The 18950-nt window shown below is 44.8% G+C and overlaps 2 protein-coding genes across 5 annotated transcripts in view; one reads left to right on the top strand and one right to left on the bottom strand.

Moving 5' to 3' along the window:
- MTOR (mechanistic target of rapamycin kinase) overlaps nucleotides 1-11699 on the bottom strand; it is a 54091-nt gene extending 42392 nt beyond the window's left edge. For all 3 annotated transcript variants that reach the window (XM_082069680.1, XM_082069681.1, XM_082069682.1), the window contains exons 1-19: nucleotides 11628-11699; nucleotides 10274-10428; nucleotides 9788-9896; nucleotides 9128-9360; nucleotides 8578-8778; nucleotides 7688-7822; nucleotides 6966-7241; nucleotides 6542-6650; nucleotides 5692-5878; nucleotides 5373-5501; nucleotides 4306-4550; nucleotides 3923-4138; nucleotides 3089-3294; nucleotides 2421-2543; nucleotides 1987-2076; nucleotides 1800-1892; nucleotides 1197-1331; nucleotides 892-1021; nucleotides 404-654 (exon numbers count right to left, since the gene is read on the bottom strand). In XM_082069680.1, the coding sequence (XP_081925806.1) occupies nucleotides 404-654; nucleotides 892-1021; nucleotides 1197-1331; nucleotides 1800-1892; nucleotides 1987-2076; nucleotides 2421-2543; nucleotides 3089-3294; nucleotides 3923-4138; nucleotides 4306-4550; nucleotides 5373-5501; nucleotides 5692-5878; nucleotides 6542-6650; nucleotides 6966-7241; nucleotides 7688-7822; nucleotides 8578-8778; nucleotides 9128-9360; nucleotides 9788-9896; nucleotides 10274-10393 (2988 nt within the window). In that variant the 5' untranslated portion in view covers nucleotides 10394-10428; nucleotides 11628-11699. The remainder of the gene's footprint in view (nucleotides 1-403; nucleotides 655-891; nucleotides 1022-1196; nucleotides 1332-1799; nucleotides 1893-1986; nucleotides 2077-2420; nucleotides 2544-3088; nucleotides 3295-3922; nucleotides 4139-4305; nucleotides 4551-5372; nucleotides 5502-5691; nucleotides 5879-6541; nucleotides 6651-6965; nucleotides 7242-7687; nucleotides 7823-8577; nucleotides 8779-9127; nucleotides 9361-9787; nucleotides 9897-10273; nucleotides 10429-11627) is intronic.
- Nucleotides 11700-12002: 303 nt separating this feature from the next.
- UBIAD1 (UbiA prenyltransferase domain containing 1) lies at nucleotides 12003-18037 on the top strand. 2 transcript variants are annotated; one of them, XM_082069560.1, is made up of 4 exons: nucleotides 12003-12214; nucleotides 12407-12956; nucleotides 13887-13975; nucleotides 15627-18037. In XM_082069560.1, exons 2-4 carry the CDS (start codon nucleotides 12434-12436, stop codon nucleotides 15693-15695), a joined length of 681 nt encoding a protein of 226 aa, XP_081925686.1. In that variant the 5' UTR covers nucleotides 12003-12214; nucleotides 12407-12433; the 3' UTR covers nucleotides 15696-18037. The 2 variants fall into 2 exon arrangements, with proteins under 2 accessions (XP_081925686.1, XP_081925685.1); XM_082069559.1 differs by having other exon boundaries at nucleotides 13887-18037.
- Nucleotides 18038-18950: the final 913 nt, after the last annotated feature.

The following is an 18950-nucleotide window of genomic DNA, read 5'->3' as shown; positions in this document are numbered from 1 at the left end:
AGTTGCATCAGAAATTGAAAGAATCTATGTCTATTATTTAATAATACTGCTTTCAACAGTGTATTAATGCAGAGATCACTGAAAGCTCTGGAAGCTGCACAGGCTGTTTTCCTGAACAAGACCAGCTTGATTAAAAAAAAAAAATAAATCCAATATTGGCCTTCCAAGGATTATGCTCAGAAGCAGCTGTTTCAATACAAAACAGAAAAATGGTTTCCACTGGATATTCTACAAAATGCTCACAGGACAGAAAAAGCAAAGCTGAACCTCACTTCTGCAGCATGCTTGGCAGCAACACACAGCACAGCAATGCGAAAAGCCAGTCGCGTTCTCTTAAAAAATAGATTCTTATGTTAGGGCAGCAGAACAGGAAGGAAGAAGGAGTGGTCCCTAGTACACTCACCTCTCGGATGGCACCATCACAAACCCGTATTACGTTAAGGAACGTTGGCATGACCTGAGGCAGGAACTGCACGCACTTCAGCCCAAGAGATTTGAAAATAAAGGTGATGGCCTGAACCACCATAGTGTGGTGTTGGGACAAGGATTGGTCTCGGAAAATTCTCATCAGTGCCACCATAGAGACAGCCGGATAGAACTCATCCAGGGGGAGGTTGCCCATGTTCACCAACATCTCACTGGTACTGTAGTCCGCTAGAAGAAAGAAGGCAGTGTCACAAGCTGCATACCAAATGGTCTTGAAGAACCCTAGTATTAGGCACATGCATGAGCACACTAGTATTACATGAAAACATGTACACTAATGATTTGTTAAGAAGACAAGGCAAACTGCTAACAACAAGACAAAACAACAACAAAATAATAATAAAAATATCAGGACCTGTTTGTATATTATAAAGCTATTCACTTGAAAGAAAGTCAGGTACTTACAAGAATCCTGGCTGGATTTGGACTCCGAAAGGCTGACGGCTGAAGCATCTCGTGACTGATCAATCATTCCAATGTTCACTTTGTGTTTGTAAGGGTCCAAAGCACCCAGCAACCCTAACACACGAATAGCCTGGCAAGACAGAAAGAAAACTGATCAGAACTTCACCAGCAAGGTAAAAATCAACAAATGAATCCACATGTTTGGAAAGGTCCCAAGGATTAAACAAAGAAGATCCAGAACTAAAGTGATTCTCTCCCCCCAAAAAACTTTTAGAAATGGTTGTGCGACAGCTTCATGCTCATACCTCTCTACGGGTGCCCTGGTTCTGCTCTGTCTTCAGGAAGTTCAGAAGCACCTCCAGCAAAGTCGGATACTTCCTGTAGGGTTCCACCACATAACCAGTGCTGGCCACGAGCTGTCCCAGAGTCCAAAGAGCCACCTGGAAAGATCAAGCCCAGAGATTAGTTTTGACCATGGAATTTATTATGTCTCCTGATCCACCAGGCATTCAATTTCTGTAAAGTTTTTCTGAGCATTTTAGGATCACACTGCAAACCATAGTTTTTTAATAAGCAATAGTAAAGAAAGTGATAATAATTTGTTAGACTCTGACTGACATAATTGCCACCACTCAGAGAAAGAATTCAAATTCAGTGAGTCCAAGCCTTCCAATAAAAACGCTTCCCTATTTTTTTTCTTCTTCTTTTCCCTTCACAATTCTGCACTGTCACAACAGACAGGCACTGCAATCCCTGTCTGTGTGTCATGAGTGTGACCGTACACTCCACAAGAGAAACTTGAGCAATTTTAAAGGTTCATTTTAGCAGCTACAATAGGACATATGGATTTTTCATTACAGCTTTGGTCACAGCAGATGGCAAGTTTAATGTAGTTATCAAACACTTACTTGTCTTTTAGCCAGCAGGGAGGAGTCCTGTAGCATGTCCATAATTATAATGAAAAGCTCATCTACCCACTTCCTCATCTCCAGCCCACTGACCTATTGAAAGACAAAATTCAAAGTCCTTCATCTAGCATGGCCAGAAGCTTAACAACTGACAAGGACAACAAAGAGGTACCCGCAGTATCCTTACCTGTGCAAGCTCCCCTATGGTAGCCAGGACGTTGTTAATCACTCCTGGATTTGGATCTGGATCAGGATCTTTCAGTTTCACAATCAGTGCCTGGTAGGTGACAGGGGAACAAATTAGAATGTGTTTAGAAGACCCCTTGCTGTACATACAATACCCAAAATAGTCTTTCTGCTTGTTTGCACCCAAAATTGATTCCACAGGGGCTCAACTTGCATCATGGCAAGCATTACAAAAGTAATTTCACAACATTTGTGCAAATCCAGAATCAAAATAGGCTACGCTGTCACATACATGTATTACTGGGGGTTTTACCCACGCCAATCTGATTTTTTCCTGCTATGATGAAGTAAAAGAACTGCAGCTCCTGACGGTCACATATCCACTTGCTGTATCATCTCACTCCAAAGTCACCAGGAAATGTACAGAAACTCTACCTTAAGAATAGGCTCCATGTACGGGCGAATGAGGCGTGGAGCGTTAGAAACCAGGTGACCCAACATCCTGGCACTTTGCTCTTTAATCCTGCCAACACCACTGTGTTCCAGCTCAGTTAGAATCTGCAGAAAAGACAATGGAAGCATGAGAACAGGAAACATAAAGCTAGGCAAAAATTCTTTGGATTTCCTCCTCTTCTGTCCAGTGACAACAGAAAGAAACAATCTCAGCACCTGTAAAGGGTGTTCTACATTTAGGCTCAATTCAGTCATTTATGTCTAAATGAAGCTAAAATTAATAAGCCTAAAACTGAATAGATGGCTCCAAAACCATCTACATTTATGAAGTGGTGCCATACATTCACCTAAAAGAAGCACAGAACATTCTTCCTCCATACAGACGGAAAGCACTCCTGCATGATGACTGTGGGGTAAAATTACAACAGCTGGTGTTTTTTTTCTTACACCCTTAGAGCTTTGGTCGAAACATCTATCACTAAAAAGACTTCCTGCAACCTACTAAGTTGGGTAATAAATCTTTTCCGAAAAGGGAGATACTCTCCCACTCTCCCACACATCCACTGCAACTAGATAGCCCAGTTCTTTAGCACCATCTTAATCTCAACACCAGGCACTCTATTTTCACTGCAGGCAACCCTCTTCATTACCTGGATTAACATCTTGCGCAGGAAAGGCATGACAAAAGCAGGGTTCATGCTGCTCAGACGACCCACAGTACAGATGGCCAGCTCTCGGATTTCAAATACTTGATCATTCAGGGCCACAAAAAGAGCTTGCAAATTTTCCGCCTGGGCAAGGTGAGCATCAAATCGCTCATCCAGAGAAGCCAACACACAAAAACGTATGTCTGGATCTGCAAGAACACACATTTGTTTCTCTTTAAAAGCAGTAAACTCCTTATTATTGGCCTTATTCACAAACTGACCTCAAAAATTCTTCACAGCCTCAGGGAAATGCTGAGAACTTCCCCAGCTTGAGACAATACATATCAGTGTTCCACACAGGAGAAACTGCATAGGTCAGCCCAACAGATTCAGTGCTGCCCCAATACCCAGATCAGTACAAGTGGCACATTTAGAGGCAGTGTGCAGAAAACAAACTCATCTCAGGTTACTTTATTACAACCAAAAGCATAAAAAAAAAAAAAAAATCAGGTAGGAAGATTCAACAGGAGGGACCAATCCCTTCCCAAACTACAAAGTTAAAGGTCATGACACAGTATAGCAGCAAAAGAACTCTCAAGGCTCTAGTTCAAAGGATTACCAAGGGCACAGTCTGAGCATTTTGCAGTACTGTTCTCTCAATATCTCAAAAATCAAGACATGGGAAGAGAAATTGAGAGATGTTTTTATCTTGCAAAGAAGGACAGCTTACGTTAGTGGCAAATATGTTCAAATTCTACCACAACATTAATATGACCTGCTCATGTGCTAAAATTAACATGTTGGAGAACTCCTTTTCTTCCTGAACCCCACACAAACCTGGGTCAGTTATTCCAACCACAAGCAGTTTGCTCAGAACGTCAGCCACAACCTGCACTGCAGTCTGACTGACCACATGTGCATGGCCACTGATCAAGTGGATGGAAGGCGTGAGCAAGCGAGAGCACGTGCGGGCTGCTTCCATCCGAATCTCCTTGTGCTCGCTGTTCAGAAAGTGGTCTGCACAGTGCCGAACAAACTGAGTCAGAGAGTGGCCTAGAAAGAAAAAGATGGGGAGTTTAACACAGGTTTACACTTCAATTACTGGTCTTACCAGGAAACAGGAGTTTTAACAAAGTATTCCTGCTACTTGTACTCTACTCCAGTGCACTAGTGTTTATATCCCATATGCCTTGGCCCCCTGCTTCCTTATTTCATCTTACCTTCAAACTCAAAGCTCCCTAGCGTACGAAGGGCAAGGGTGATGCTACCCACATCGCTGGCCTCTGGGATGTTGGTGAGGCTAGGGGAGGCAAGCTGGTGGGCAAGGCCCTTGGGCATGCCTGGATGTCGCAGAGGCTTGTGCATTAGAACAAGGGAGAGCATTTTCAGCAGCCCATCCTGGATATCTTTCTTCAGCTGGGGGATCTGACGACTCAAGTCATACAGCACGGCTGTCAGAGCAGGGCTGAGGGCAAGAAGCAGGCAGATAGTCATTAGAACAGAAACAGTGAGGTGCATATTTCACCTTTTTGTTTATGCCTTTGCCCATCAGAAGATAATTGTGGGCATTCACACATCACAGCAACACCTGAAAGCGGAGCACAAGTGCATGAACTCAGGCAGGATGACCTTGCATGAACCTGGTGAGCAAACTGCCCAGACCACAGCACACATTGCTACATTTGGCAACACTGTTAGAATACTGTTACAAATGTGATTCCTTATACTTGTGCTTTTTAGACACAAAGGTAACTAAATTCACTTCCAGATGTTAACATTAATCTAATCTAAACAGCTTTGTATCACTTGGGTACTTTCTCCATATCCTCCCATACTTACAGTTTCACAAGCTAGGAAATTTCCAATAGGAACTGTCAGCTCCAACGGTGAAAGAAGCTAGGAGCAAATAATTCAGCTCTTCAATTCTCCTTCCCTGCCAATTCGATATGGCAGAAACCTGCTGGCCTTCAGAAGCTTTTTAAATTTTTGCAGGCTGTTGCCAAAAGTGTTTGAATAGCAGGAAGTAAAGGAGATTGCTTCTGAATTCACTAGTTGTTCTACAAGTAGATTTCTTTACACAGAGACCAATGCTCTTAAGTAACTCAATAAACACATTAACACTTAAAACATATTATTCTTCTGAAAGAGCTAAACTGATCTTCTGGAAGATCATTTAAAAGCAAGAATCCTCCTTCTAAACCTGAAGAATTTCAAGGTCTCATTCTGTAAAATCAACAATGCCATCCAGTGGCTAACAGAACAATGTGCTCCCGTGCCTTGTCCTCACCTCAGGCCCACAGCCAGCATGGGTTCCAAAAGCTCTTTGATATCCTGCTGGATACTGGGTCCCATGGCTCGTGCCAGCATACTAATGCAGGTGAAGACTGTGGCGTCAACCTGCACAGACTTCTGCCTCCTGGAAAGGGACCACATAAAAGTTATTCAAGAGGAGCTGCTATTTTTCAAACATCTCTCCTCATCCCACTTCTGTGTCATCAGTCTTAACAGAAGCACCACTGATATTAATACAATAATTTGATTCCACATCACAAATCTACACAAAGAACAGGTGTTTCAGTTTCTTTCTCTAACCTTCACAGACTTACTTGTGAGCAAAGTCCTTTGGTGGAAGAGCTGCTTTTATGATTTCAAGGACTTTTGGCAGGTAAGCTTGAAACTCAGACCTCACAGCCACAGAAAGCAAACCCAAGGCCTGGAAGGCTGCTGTTCTCTCCTTCTCCTTCTTCACACAGCTGAGAACGTGATTCATGGTGTCGGGAAGATACTGATCAGCTGCCCACAAGACAGGAAAATAAGGATATTGGAACTTGTTTAGATTCATGCAGTTGCATCACATTTGCAACAAAATCTTCACAAATACAAGGGAACAGACACAAAATTTGCTGACATGAGCAGCAGCAAACACACCTCACCATATAAAATGTTTAAAGCCCAGAAGGCTTTCTCTTAACAACAAGAACAACAACAAAAAAATCACCAAAATAAAAGAACTGGGAGAAAAAACATCGCAACAAGTTCTATAGGCAAATAAGATCCAAGCATCTTGTTTTTACAGTGGTTAATTGGAAAGTTGAAATAATAACACCAAGTTTGTTCCAACTCACTTAGAGCAGCTTGTGACTTGCCTCCAACTCTGATAACAACAACAAAAGAACACAACACAAAAAGGAGGTTCTCTCTCTTAGGGTATTGATCACGGAATTTAGACAATAGTTTTCAATCCATTTTCTTCATCAGAGCAACACTTTGGCATCAGATATGAAGTCACGCTTATTCAGAAAAAAAGACTGTCCTCCCACAGAGGAATTCGTTCATCTTACAAGCATATTTGTACCGCTGCATTGCCTGCACAAGCTCATCTGGACCAAAGAAAACTGGATAACTTCCAGCTCAATTGCAGCAACACTTCTAATATCCAACCATCTGTCTTGTCACCTGTGAATGCTGAAGGCCGAAAAGCCGCCAACCGTGGTAGCAGATTGAGAACCGTCATCTGGATCAAAGAATTTTTGCTGGTTCTGCACTTGAGAACCCACTGGCACACCTGAAAAGAGATAGATTGGGCTTTGAAGGGTGGCCATGGGCAGTAATGCATGAATGTTTATTACCCGCACGCTATAAGGCATTCTACTGGCATTTGGCTTCAGAGTCCATCAGAAAAATGGCTAATTAAGATTGCTTCCAAAGAAGGTAAATCACTTGCTCTAAGACAGTGACAAAGCCAAGATACATATAACTAATGGGTTTTGGTGCTTCAGTTCAATACTAGGCAGTATTACCTGCTAAGTAAGGACATGGAGGACAATCACTCTACAAGAATCAGTGCTGGTGGAAGACAAGTTGAAGAACAAACACTTACTTGATCAAACTTCTCTTCCATTAGATCCCTGCAGCATCGACTTTCTACCAATGTAGACTTTGCTGGGACAGGTGAGGTTGCGAACCCCATGATTCCTTGGTGCGCACTGTACCCCAGAAGACCAGCCAAAGCGTTTGACTGGGAGGGCTGAAGAGACTGGAAGCTAGTGAAGGGAGTGATGTGGCGAGGTTTGGTACTGAAGCCCATCAGGTCTTTGCAGTACTTGTCATGCACAAGCTGCTGCTGAGTGATCTCTTCCATCTCCTCTCTAAGGCGCTGGACAAAGTAGAAACACAGGATTTTTTATTTGAAGTAGCTGAATAAGTGATTCCCAACACAGTGCTATCCAAATCTCCTGAGCAGCATCATTGATATACAAATGGCTGTAAAGCATCAACCATGCAAAATCCAGCAAAAATATTTTGGTGTCTAATACGAAGAGAGCCCTCATTCTATATAAAATCCTTTTTTTGTTGTAATTAATCCAGTTAATAGCACTTTCCATCAGAGCTTAACACCTACTCATCCCAAACTTGTCACTGTTATTTCTGACAGACTTTCATTTGTAATAATCAACACTCTGACTATGTTCAGATGACTTTTCAGCCCAGCAACCCCATTTCAGACACAATGGGGTAGTTCCACTGATTGCTGAGATGCTACACATTGTCAATCAATCTGGCAACCAAAAGCCATAATCCCCATCTTGTTAATTTGCTCACCTCTCCCTCCATACTGCTGATTCTCACTAGCTCATTGAGGATCAGTAAGGCACCATGGATTCGGTCATCACGGTTCATTCCTTTTTCTTTGGCCAAAGTCTCATCGAAGCCTTTCTCAGCCTCTTCATATGTATGCTTGGGGAAAAAGAAAAAAAGTCTCTGTGATCATGTACAAACAAAGCCTGCGGAAATAAAGTAGTACTACCAGTCAAGAGTTACTGATGCCCTGTAATTTTGCAAGAGTAGCCACAAACCTCAATTGAGTAATAACAGAGTACAACACCACAAAATTCAGATTCACCCAGAAGTTGCGGACTCTGCTGCTGAGCACTTTCAACAGCATTAATCAAACAGCCAGTCAACCATGCCATGGTATAAACTTCATCCATATCTGCATCACATATTTGACTATGAGAAATCCAAGTTCACACCATTTGGCTGCACTGCCAAATCCTTATTTGATATAATGAAGCTTGAATCCAAGTGACAGTGGCAGCAAAGCTAAGGTTCAGGCAAAAGAACCCTTACCTTTTCACTCATGGTTTATCTACACTAATAAAACCATCTGCTAGTAAGAGAGGACGATAGATGACTGCATGGCTGTAAAACTAGGTCACGCTCAACAGCTGAAAATGAGCTGCAGACAGAGTAATAGATTCTTGATGGAATTAATTCTCTTGCTTACCTTTACATGGGGTTAAAGGAAGTACTCATTTTTGTAAGTCATTATATTTTCAACCCTTTCAAGTGAAGGCAGTTTTCTACTGACAACTGGACATTCTGACACAGGTAACACAGGTTCTTAACTTAGACTGATCTTCTAAAAACTGGCATTTGATCATTTGCATTGCATTATGAGGAGCTGCTTCAAAACAAACTTATTTTCTTACTCTGTACCACTGGGGCTTCTGCATCTCTTTCGGCTCACGTTGGGTGGTGAGGATAAGGCAGGCTCTTAAGGCAGAAACAGCTCCCTCTCGGATGGCCTGTTTGGGATCCCACACGGCCACAAATATATTGTCAAAAAATGGCTGCACTTGTTGGAAGAAGAAGGTAGGCACGCTGATTGCCAGCTCACGCAGGACAAGAACCTGGAGGTGGGAAGACAAACAGTAACAATCTGTGAGGATGAGCACCCATTAACAAACCTCTTAATTTCTAGACCGTAGATCACTTCTTTAGGCCGTTAATGACTGTGAGCCTGGGCTGTTTTCAGCTCCATACTTTTACAGCTCCTGGCACAATGGTGTCTCAGACTTTAGTCACTGGGCTAAGGCAGAAGCAATGAGGCAGCACCATATCTGTAACAGATACTTAGACTGGCAGCCTTTCTGATTCTGAGCAGAGCTTTTCCACAGCTTTCTGTGCACATCCATCACTGTTGGCTAATCCTAACCATCCCATTCCAAGACAAGTGAAGAAAAACAATAAATCACTTACAGCTGCATGTCTTCGACCTTCATTCCTGTCAGCTCCCAGCCATTCCAGAGCTCGTTTCACCTCAAACTCCACATACTCAGCTGTGAAGGTGTCACCTGCCATCGCAAGCCGCCCGATAGCCTTGGAGGCCATCTCCATTACAACAGGGTCATTGGATGGCAAGAGGTTCCTCAGGTAGTTGGCAAACCTGCCGATACGGGTGGCATTACCTCCTTCAACACCGATAAGGCTCGCTGTAGAGAAAGGGAGCAATGCTGTAGGTTCTCCCTCAGTCAGGGGTGGAAGCTGCTGTTATTGAGCCAGGTAAATTCAATAACAAGAATCAATCTCCTCAGAAGAAAGCTGAGAAAAGTCAGACCACCCTGATACATATAAATGGACAGCACAAGCTGTTCTCAGCTGAGCTCAGCACTCACATTTGATGCTGGGCTCCCAGAAGAGCTCAGAGCCCATTAAGCACCAGGTTTTCAGCCACTCAGCAGCTCCCGTGCTGACACTTACAGACAGTTTTTCAGAGCCCAGCAACTAGCACACACCCAGCATACTGAGCAGTCAGATGTAAGGGCCCAGTTATAAAAGCTCATTCCTTTTGAAAATTTGTCCCTAAAGACAGATGTGTGAAGAGAAAACTCGCCAGAGGCATTAAGCACTTTCACTCACCTATAGCTAGAATGCCACCCTTCCTTTCATTTGCATCGGAGCTGGAGACCAGCTCAAATATGTGATGGTTCAGCTGATCATAAAACCTGGTAGATTCTTCCTGACTCATCTGTAAAAAGAAAAAGTTCAAATCAGCTTTTAGCATTTTTTCATTCCTTCCCACCCCCCAAAACCTCCATAAAGACAATGCTTCTTATGTCACTTAAACAGAAACAAATTAAACCAACCATACATTATAAACGTAAAACAGTGTCTCTTCTTTGTGCCCTAGACATGTCATGTTTATTTATTCTGGTGCTTGATAGACTGTCTGTGTCACCAACTCATTCATCTCTCCTACACGCTGGGGTGAAGGTAAGCCCCCGGCTATGCCCCACCTCCTCTCTTAAGACCAGCTTCCATATTTCCAAAACCTCCATCCCCAAAGTACTCAGCCCTACGCTCATACGACAAACAGGGATAAACGATCTCATTTGCAGCACTCACTTCGCGGAGCTCCATGGTGACATAATGCTGCAAGTCCTTGGCAGCTTTCGCCCTCGTCTCTTCACTGCGACTCTTCAAGCCGTTGGCAAATTGTTGGAGAATGGACACAGTGCCCGACATGATGGTGGTATGTTGGGGCTTTGGGGCATCAAGTCCTGCAAGTTGTTCAGAAAAAGACTTTTCTTACTGCTTTCAGCTGTAGAAATCTCTGAGCTTCTTTCTTAATGCTGTCCCTGCTGTTTCCAAAACACACATTCCATTGCATGCAAGGATGCTGTACCAGCAAAGCATAAAATTACAAGTCACAACCATTCCTTAAGCCTTGCAACCCTGTGATAAAACTGTATCACCATACAACAGTCTACTTGCTCTCCAGTTCCTCAAATACCCAAATACACTCCAGTAGGTCAGCTGCCCACCCCGTGGTGATCTAATTCTAAATCCAGAGTCATGCAATAGCTGAAAAATAGCAAGGTCAGATTAGGGTTTATCCTACAACAAGTCACCACAATCATTCCCATGATTATATCATTATCATATCTGACTCCTCTTTGAACATTTTCATCCAAGTTTCTCCACAGAAATTCTCATTTTATACCAACACAAGGAAGACTCAGCACTCAGGGCCTGTTACATTCTCCAGTAGATATTTAGAGATGGGAAGTCTAACTATAGCAACACCAATCATTGCAACAGGATGTTTACTATCACAACACATAACCAAACTCTCTCACGAGTCTCTCTTTATGTGGAGAATATTTTAGAGGTTTGAACTCCTCGATTTTCAGGTTACATAAGCCCAACCCGAGTACTCGACAGAAGGCCCCACAGCGACACAAGGCACCGAAAATTCGACTTCTCTCTCCCTAAATATTCCCCACGCAAAGATCCACCGGGATTACACCGTGAGGTGGCTTCAGGGCTCCCCCGCGGCTGGGAGCTCGGAGAACCTCCCCCGGGCCAAGGGAGCAGCCCCATCCCCGCCGGCCGGGCCGGCCCTGCGCGGGGCTCCCTCCCCGCCGCACCCGCGGGGGGACGCGGCGGCCGGCGGGCAGGAGCCGGCAGGCCCGAGCCCGCGGGGATCGCATGACCGGCGTTCCACAGGCCGGGAGTGAGGGAAGGGTGAGGCAGGGCAGGGCGGGCACCGCCGCCGGAGCGGGGACGGGGCCTCCAGCGGCACCGCGGGGGTCGCGGGGCTCGGGCGGGCGGGTCTGGGCGGGGAACCGCAGCGCGGGGCCGAGAAGCCGGTGCTGCTGATAGGGCGCGGGAGGGCCATGGTGGCGGGGCCGTGACGGGAGGTGGGGTGAAGGAAGGGGGAGGCGATGCTGAGGGGAGGCTCCGGAGCCGCACTCACCGCCTCCGCCCCGACCGCCGCCGGTTCCCCAGCTCCGGGCCCCGCGCCCTCCCCTCCGCCGCGCCTGACGGACCGGCGAGCCACTACTAGCCAATAGCCTGACAGAAGGACTTTGATAAGCACCTCATCTGACCAGTAGAAAAAGAGCAAAAGGGAAGGAGCGCTCGCAGCTCCGCCCCTTTTCCCAAGGAATCGCAAGGAGATGCCGTCCCCTTCCTGCCAATCATCAAGCTAACCGGGAGTGAGTGGCAGTAAAACTGACCAATCAGAAGGCTGAGAGTGTTCTATTGGTGAAACGTCCACGCTTAGGCCCACCTTCCAGGCTCCGGCTGGCTCCTCCCTCCCGTAGCGCTTTTGCGCATGCGTGAAGGGAACAGCGCGGTGCGGGGCCGCACCCAGTGTGCGCCGCCGAAATGCGTCCGGCTGTCCACATCAGGACCAAGGGCAGCCGGGGCGGTGCCCGGCTGTAGGTGTTCCCTTGCCGTAATGGCGCGTAGAGCCGTGGTGGGCTGTGCTTCAGGGTGACTCCTTACAGCCGCGCTTGACGGCGTTGGACCGTTTAAATGTTTACACCGGGCGCCGTTCCGGTACGCGCCCCTGCGCGGAACCCCCTGCGCGAGTCGGTGGGGGCGGCGAGGAGCGGCCGGCGGGCGCGGGCGGGAGGTCGGGGCGCGCGGCTGTTGCGGGCGGGTGGGGGCGGCGCGCGCCTGCCCCCTGAGGCGCCGCACGCGCGCGGCCGTGGCGGCGGGAACCCCGCGCTAACGGCCCTTCCCGTGCAGGCGCTGCTGCCGTGAGCCGGGACGGCCATGGGGCCGGGAGACCTGGTGCAGAAGATCAGCATTAGCGCCGAGACCCCCCGCGGGAGCGAGAGGAACGAGTCCGGCTCCGCGCTGGCGGGCGCTGAGAGGGGCCCCCCCGGCTCCTGGAGGCAGAAATGCGCGGCCTATGTGCTGGCGCTCAGACCCTGGAGCTTCAGTGCGTCCCTCACGCCGGTGGCGCTCGGCAGCGCCCTGGCGTACCGCGCCGAGGGGACGCTGGACCCCAGGCTGCTGCTGGGGAGCGCTGTCACCGTCCTGGCCGTGCATGGGGCCGGCAACTTGGTGAACACCTACTACGACTTCTCCAAAGGCATCGATCACAAGAAGAGCGATGACAGGACGTTGGTGGACCAGATTTTGGAGCCCCAGGACGTGGTGTGGTTTGGAGTCTTCCTTTACACTGTGGGCTGTATCTGTGCGGCCGGGCTCTACACTCTCTCAACGCTCAAGCTGGAGCACCTGGCCCTGATTTACTTTGGAGGACTTTCCAGCTCCTTTCTTTACACTGGAGGTAAGCGCTGTATCCCGTTTGCTGTGAGTGGGAATGTAAATGGGACAGAACTAGTTGACTTGTCAAGGGTTTCGAAAAGACACAAGTGATCTATCTAGTTAACCTCCTTAAAAATATTTGGTGGTATTTCCTGAAGTACTGGTTCATAAACTTGTATTCTTCATTGATTGCTGTGGGAAGGCATGGGAAGAGGTACACGAAGTTCTTCAGTTGAAAAGTGGTGTTGAGACATTGTTATTTACATATGTGGCTTTAGACGCTCATCAGAACTATTGCTGGAACTTTCTGTGATGTGTATCTCGTATGCCTCAGCAGTACAGCTTACTGCATATGTTCTTTTACGTTGGTGGCATCTCTTACTTTGGTTTGGAAAGTTTTGTTGTTATTCTTTGGGTGGAGTTTCATTATGAGAGTAGAACAGTTTGTGTTTGTTCTTAATAAGATGAGGATATTTTTATTGTATTTCTGTATTGAATAGATACAAACATAATTATTATGAAAACAAAGTCAGTTTCAAGCTGTCAAACTTTCAGTTATGTTACTTTCCTGGAAAGAATCCTGCCAGTTTTGTGTTTTGTTCTGACTGCTTTGTATATTTCTTCAGGATCAGGTTCTAATATGCCTGATGACACTAGAAAGTACCTTATTTCTATAGATTTCTGCAGAAATCAGTACTTCTAGATGTGAAGATGGGTATTAGAACCTGACCCTTAGTTTCTGTTACATTGTTTGACTGGAGAAATTCAGAAGTTTCATTTCCTTTATTATCTTTGGAAAAAAAGAGAAAATACGCTTCTCGGTCACAGCTACATGTGTGTTGGTTGTTTTACAATACTTCTGTGGGAAGGGCTGATCTATTATGTTATCCATTCTCTTCTGTCATTTGAGTTGTTTGACGATGCTTCATTTTATTCTTGTGTCTTGCCACAGGAATTGGATTTAAATATGTTGCCCTTGGAGACGTGGTGATCCTGATCACCTTTGGGCCCCTGGCTGTCATGTTTGCCCATGCTGTGCAGGTTGGTTATCTGTCTGTCTCGCCGCTGCTCTACGCTGTCCCGCTAGCGCTCAGTACTGAGGCCATCCTGCACAGCAACAACACGCGGGACATGGAGTCTGATCGGCAGGCGGGTATTGTCACCTTGGCTATCCTCATCGGTCCTGCCTTCTCCTATATTCTGTACACCGTGCTACTCTTCTTGCCCTACCTGATTTTCTGTGTGCTGGCCACACGCTATACCATCAGCATGGCGTTGCCGCTCCTCACCATCCCCATGGCCTTTTCACTGGAGAGGCAGTTTCGGAGTCAGAGCTTCAACAAAATTCCTCAGCGGACAGCCAAACTCAACCTCCTCCTGGGGCTTTTCTATGTTTTTGGTATTATGCTGGCACCAGCCGGTGCTCTGCCCAAACTGTAACGAGAGCTGTAGAGACAGGCCTCACAATCCAGTATTAATGCCAATTAACAGTGGATGATGTGGGGAGATGACCCACTATGGACAGTGGGAAGAATGGAGAGACCGTGTTGAGTTGTTGATTGTATGTGAATTTGATGATTTCTGATCTTGGTTAGCTTGTGCAACAGTCTTTAAAAAGTTATTTGTCAGTTCTTCGGAAGGTGTGAACTGTACAGCTTTGCTTCAGTGTGGAGCAAGGTGACATGAGGACAAGGAAACATTTAAAGAACCTCATCCTTCTGCCACTGAATTCTTTCACTGTCAACTCAACAAAAGTAAGATTGAGCCTCAAATACACACTTGCTGTTACCTTCACAAGCACAGTGATTGCTCTTATCACTCCTTTTCTTACCATGGTCAAGGAGTCTCATGTCTCCTGTGTGGTAAACAGAAAACACTGCCAAATGTTTAGCATCACAACGATGTAGGTGCTATTACTTCACTCCCTTGTGAGCATAGTTCATCTTCATCTATTGTATGTTTTGTTTTTCCAAGACAAATTTTGAGCTTTTATTTCCAAGCCCCCTGAAATGCACTAGATCCTAATTCATTAACTGTTGTTTCTGCCTGGTCCTGATAGTCTAGAAATTTCAGTGTTATGTATCTCTGTGGAATGTTGGTGCTAAAATGGAGCACGAATAGCCCACTGCACAAACTTTAAGCCAAAATTTGTATTCCACTATGAAAACTGAAGCTGTAAATGCAAATCATACAACTGAAAAGCCCTCAATGCCTAGAAAAACAAATGGTTTCAATTTTTGCAATTGCCTAGAATTTATTATTTGAAATGGCAGTCTTGGAGTTAAGGCAGAGCCAAAATAGTGCCAGATTTCTCTGGCTGGATATGGACTAATGGATAACTGAGTGGAAGAACAAATCTTAGTTTAAAAAAATAGATATTTTTTCAATTATCGTTCTCCATTTATTTAGGAGCCTGGACTATTCCAGTCAAGTGTCTTATTATAAGAAGCCCAAAGAGAAACTCTGTTCAACATAGGAGAAAATACAGGTTTAGAAAAATGAAATCAGGATTATTGCATTGTCTCTGCATAAAAATTAGGGCTGGAAACAGGAAGAAACCATTTTTCTTAACAAGATTTTTCCTACTAGTCCAGAGTGAATCACATTTAAATGTTAAGTTAGCTCTGAAGTGAAGTTCCTCACCTCTTTCTGCCCCATACACCTTATGATTTTGTTTTGTTTTCTCCTGCAGATGTTGCCACTTGACATTCATGTGGCCATTTGGAGAACTGATTGTTTCAGCAATTGTGTAGCAGTGTGAAAAACATGCCAAACACAACTGGGAAAAAGCGTGACTTCCAGTGCAAAGATGCATTTGATCCATACCGTGTTACTCAGTGGCAACTGAATTCTCTTCTGTGTTGGAGAAAAAGTATTCCTTTCCTGTATGCAGGGGTTTGGGGAAAAGTTTGTTTACAGGTGTTGTAGAAAGCTTCAAAGGGATTGATAGAGATGTTGAACTAGAGCTGCTGGTGCCTGGAGCACACCCTTGCTTTTGAACCAAGTGGAAGTGTGCTAACCACTAATTGAAGGGCTTTTTGAACATGAGCAATAAACCAGCAATAAACTAGCATGGTGGTATCTCACATCTGTCTTAGGTAAGTGTTGCCCTTGGGGCATCCATCTGAAAGTGCTGACTGTTATATTAGTGGAGTGTGCTGACAGTGGTAAAGCTGAGTTCATGGTACAAAATTATGTGGTATAGACAGTTAAGTGATTTTTTTATGGCTTCATGTTGTCCAGTGCTACCCAGCTGTCCGTCTCCTGCTTTACAGCTGAGCTGTAGTCAATGAGAAGGATTCTTTGGAGGTGTATTTTATGAGCCACAGTTTCATCTTTTATTAAAATTGGGCAAAAGATCTCTCTAATCTGACTAGACACAAGAAAAGAGGAGATGGACTTCAGCAACTGCGTGCTGCTTGCTACAGTAAAATACTCATTTAGATTGGAAACATGAGGAGAAAATGCAAAAGTTCAGCTCAGCTGGATGCAGGAAGAAGCTTTTGGAAACTGTTTTCAATACAGACACAACACAGTATCTACTGTTACTTCCTTGTGGACCTACAGAATAAAGAACAGTTAGTCTGGCTCTGAGACACACTTCACTTTTTGGCAAAGCAAAAGCTTTTCTAGGGATATGGACAGAGCTGGTGAATCTATAACCTTGCAGCTGGGGATATGTAGGTTTATTAGGTTAATCCTAGCATGGCTTTGTTGCTGCCCTGTGTAGCAGCTGCGTGCTTTATTTTGTGATACCTTGTTCTTGTATAGCCATCAGTTTAAAACAATGGACAGTTACATTTTTTCTACTCCTTTTACATAAACTAGAGTACTCAAGCTAAATTCCTTAACTAATACTTGGCTCAAATCTTTGATAATGAATTGTAAGGGTGGAAAGATCTAGGATCTGATCATTGGTGGAGTAGAGTATGTAACTCTAATTGTATCTAGGCTGCCCTTTCCTAGCAAGAAAAAGCGCCCTGTGTAGGGTGTCTCCTTACTGCGGGAAAGGACCAGGGCTTTTTGTTACAGAGATGAAGGAAGAGCTCACTAGTACATGTGTATCTTTGTGGAACACTTCTTAAGGTGGGGGGGATTCAAAGCATTTCAATAGTAAGAAGGAGATGAAAAAATCAGTAATTCCTTACTAGCAGATGCTGGTTGCCTCCAATTCCCTGTCTGTGAAAAACAATATCATTCCAGGTTCTTAAGGCTATTAATAATAAATAACACATTCTTCATCATGGCTTTGAGGAAGTTATTTAACTTCTCTGCCTCAGAAAACAGCTAATTTTTGCCTACCTCACAGGGATGCTGAGCCGACATCATTGTCATAGAGAGCTTTGAAAGTAAAAAGTGCTTTATCTCTGTGTGCTTTCCAAAAAGCGTGTTAGTACTGGAAAACATTTTAGGTATGAACTAACCTAACAGGTGACTTAACCAATGTAGGTAGACCAAAAAAATCTCCACATAGACATTGAGTGGTAAGAGAGATTCCTTTGTGGGTTTGTTTTGTGATGAGTACTGGGTCTCTTTCCCTACCCCTCTCCTCCCTACCCCATGCTACTTTCCCTGAATATAATCTTCTAAAACTTCTTTCAGGTCTCTCTTGACAAGCTGTGTTGCAATGTGATGAGTCTACGCTGGTAGATGAACAGATCTGTAGCCCATCTGTTAATGTGTCCTAAAGCACTTCCTGGCCTTTCTTCTTATCCAATAAAGTGTCTGAATGTTATTCTGTTAATTATGCTGTGTTTGATTATTTTATATCACTCCAGTTGTATTTTTGCACATGTATTGGAGCATCTTCCTGGAAGGAGAAGGATCTATGTCTGCTGTGTTTATAGTACAAGTTCATGAAAGATCATAATTTTTTTGGTGTAAGAGTCCTTTTATGAATCACACAGTCCTATCCTTCTATATCATCAGATAAAAAGGTCAGTAGCAGTGATCATCTCATACTAATGGCAGACTTCAGAGCATTTTAATCAATGAGCAGAATTTTCTTTGCACTTTTCTCTGCCATGTACTGTTCAGCATTTGTAAGGAGGTTTCAGCTGAACTTTATATCTTTTTAAATAAAGGTGGATATTTTCATCCTCACCTGTGTGGTCTGCCATTCTTCAAGTTCCATGGTCTCTGCTTCTGACTTGTAATGATTTTTATTTGGTCCATAGGACTGTGACAGCGTAACACGTCCCACGTGTCATAAATGAGCCTAAAGCATGGCTGTCCCCAGATGGCAGCATTGCTCTCCCAGCACTGCTGCAGCACCCAGAGTACCTGTACCCTAGGCTGAGGGATCCTCCACCAAGGGCTCTTGGATTGTCCTGATGCCTTTGACCTTGTTCCACAGTCTAAAAAGACCTGATTCCCATGAGAGAAGTGATGGACCAGAGGTGTCTTGGCCTAGCCTAGCCTAGTACTGGACAGCTCTACTGTTCTGGCAAAGACATCGGGTGCTAATTGAGGTGGGAGGTCCTGGTATCTATCTGCTCTTCTAGTGCTAAATTAGTGGGCAGTTTGTTAACTGGGAAATGCTGAATAGCCCAGCAATTTTCACAAAGGCTAGAGTCTTCTTACCTTGAATGGAAAGTTCTTATAGCAGTGGTTCAATTTGTATGGGAAACGGGGCCTTGTCACTGATTTAGCACAAAGAATAAAGACAATACGTATTTTTAGGTGTTCCAGTAACCCAATTTGCATCTCAGTGTTTGCAAATAAGGTTGTGAAAAGTCATCACACTGGGAAATCAGCAGTTTCCCAGACTTCAACCTAATGGAAAGAGGTTCTAAAAAACCGTGTTCCCAGGCTTGTTAGCCATTGTCCCAACAGCTGATAAAATTATTTCAGATTATAAATTTGTGTAGCTTTGAACAGTTTGGCTAAAATAGTAGCATAAAGCACCTTGGGGAAGGGGTTGACATTGATGGAAAGAACCACCACCAAACGGTGCCAGTCCAGCTGTGAATATCAGAAACTTGCTCCTGGGACAGGAGGGCTGTTCACAATACTA

The sequence above is a fragment of the Streptopelia decaocto genome (assembly GCF_964273445.1).
Source record: "Streptopelia decaocto genome assembly, chromosome: 20".
NCBI lineage: Eukaryota > Metazoa > Chordata > Aves > Columbiformes > Columbidae > Streptopelia > Streptopelia decaocto.
Note: the sequence above shows the minus strand (reverse complement) of the source record. Positions and strands in the feature narration are given on the sequence as shown.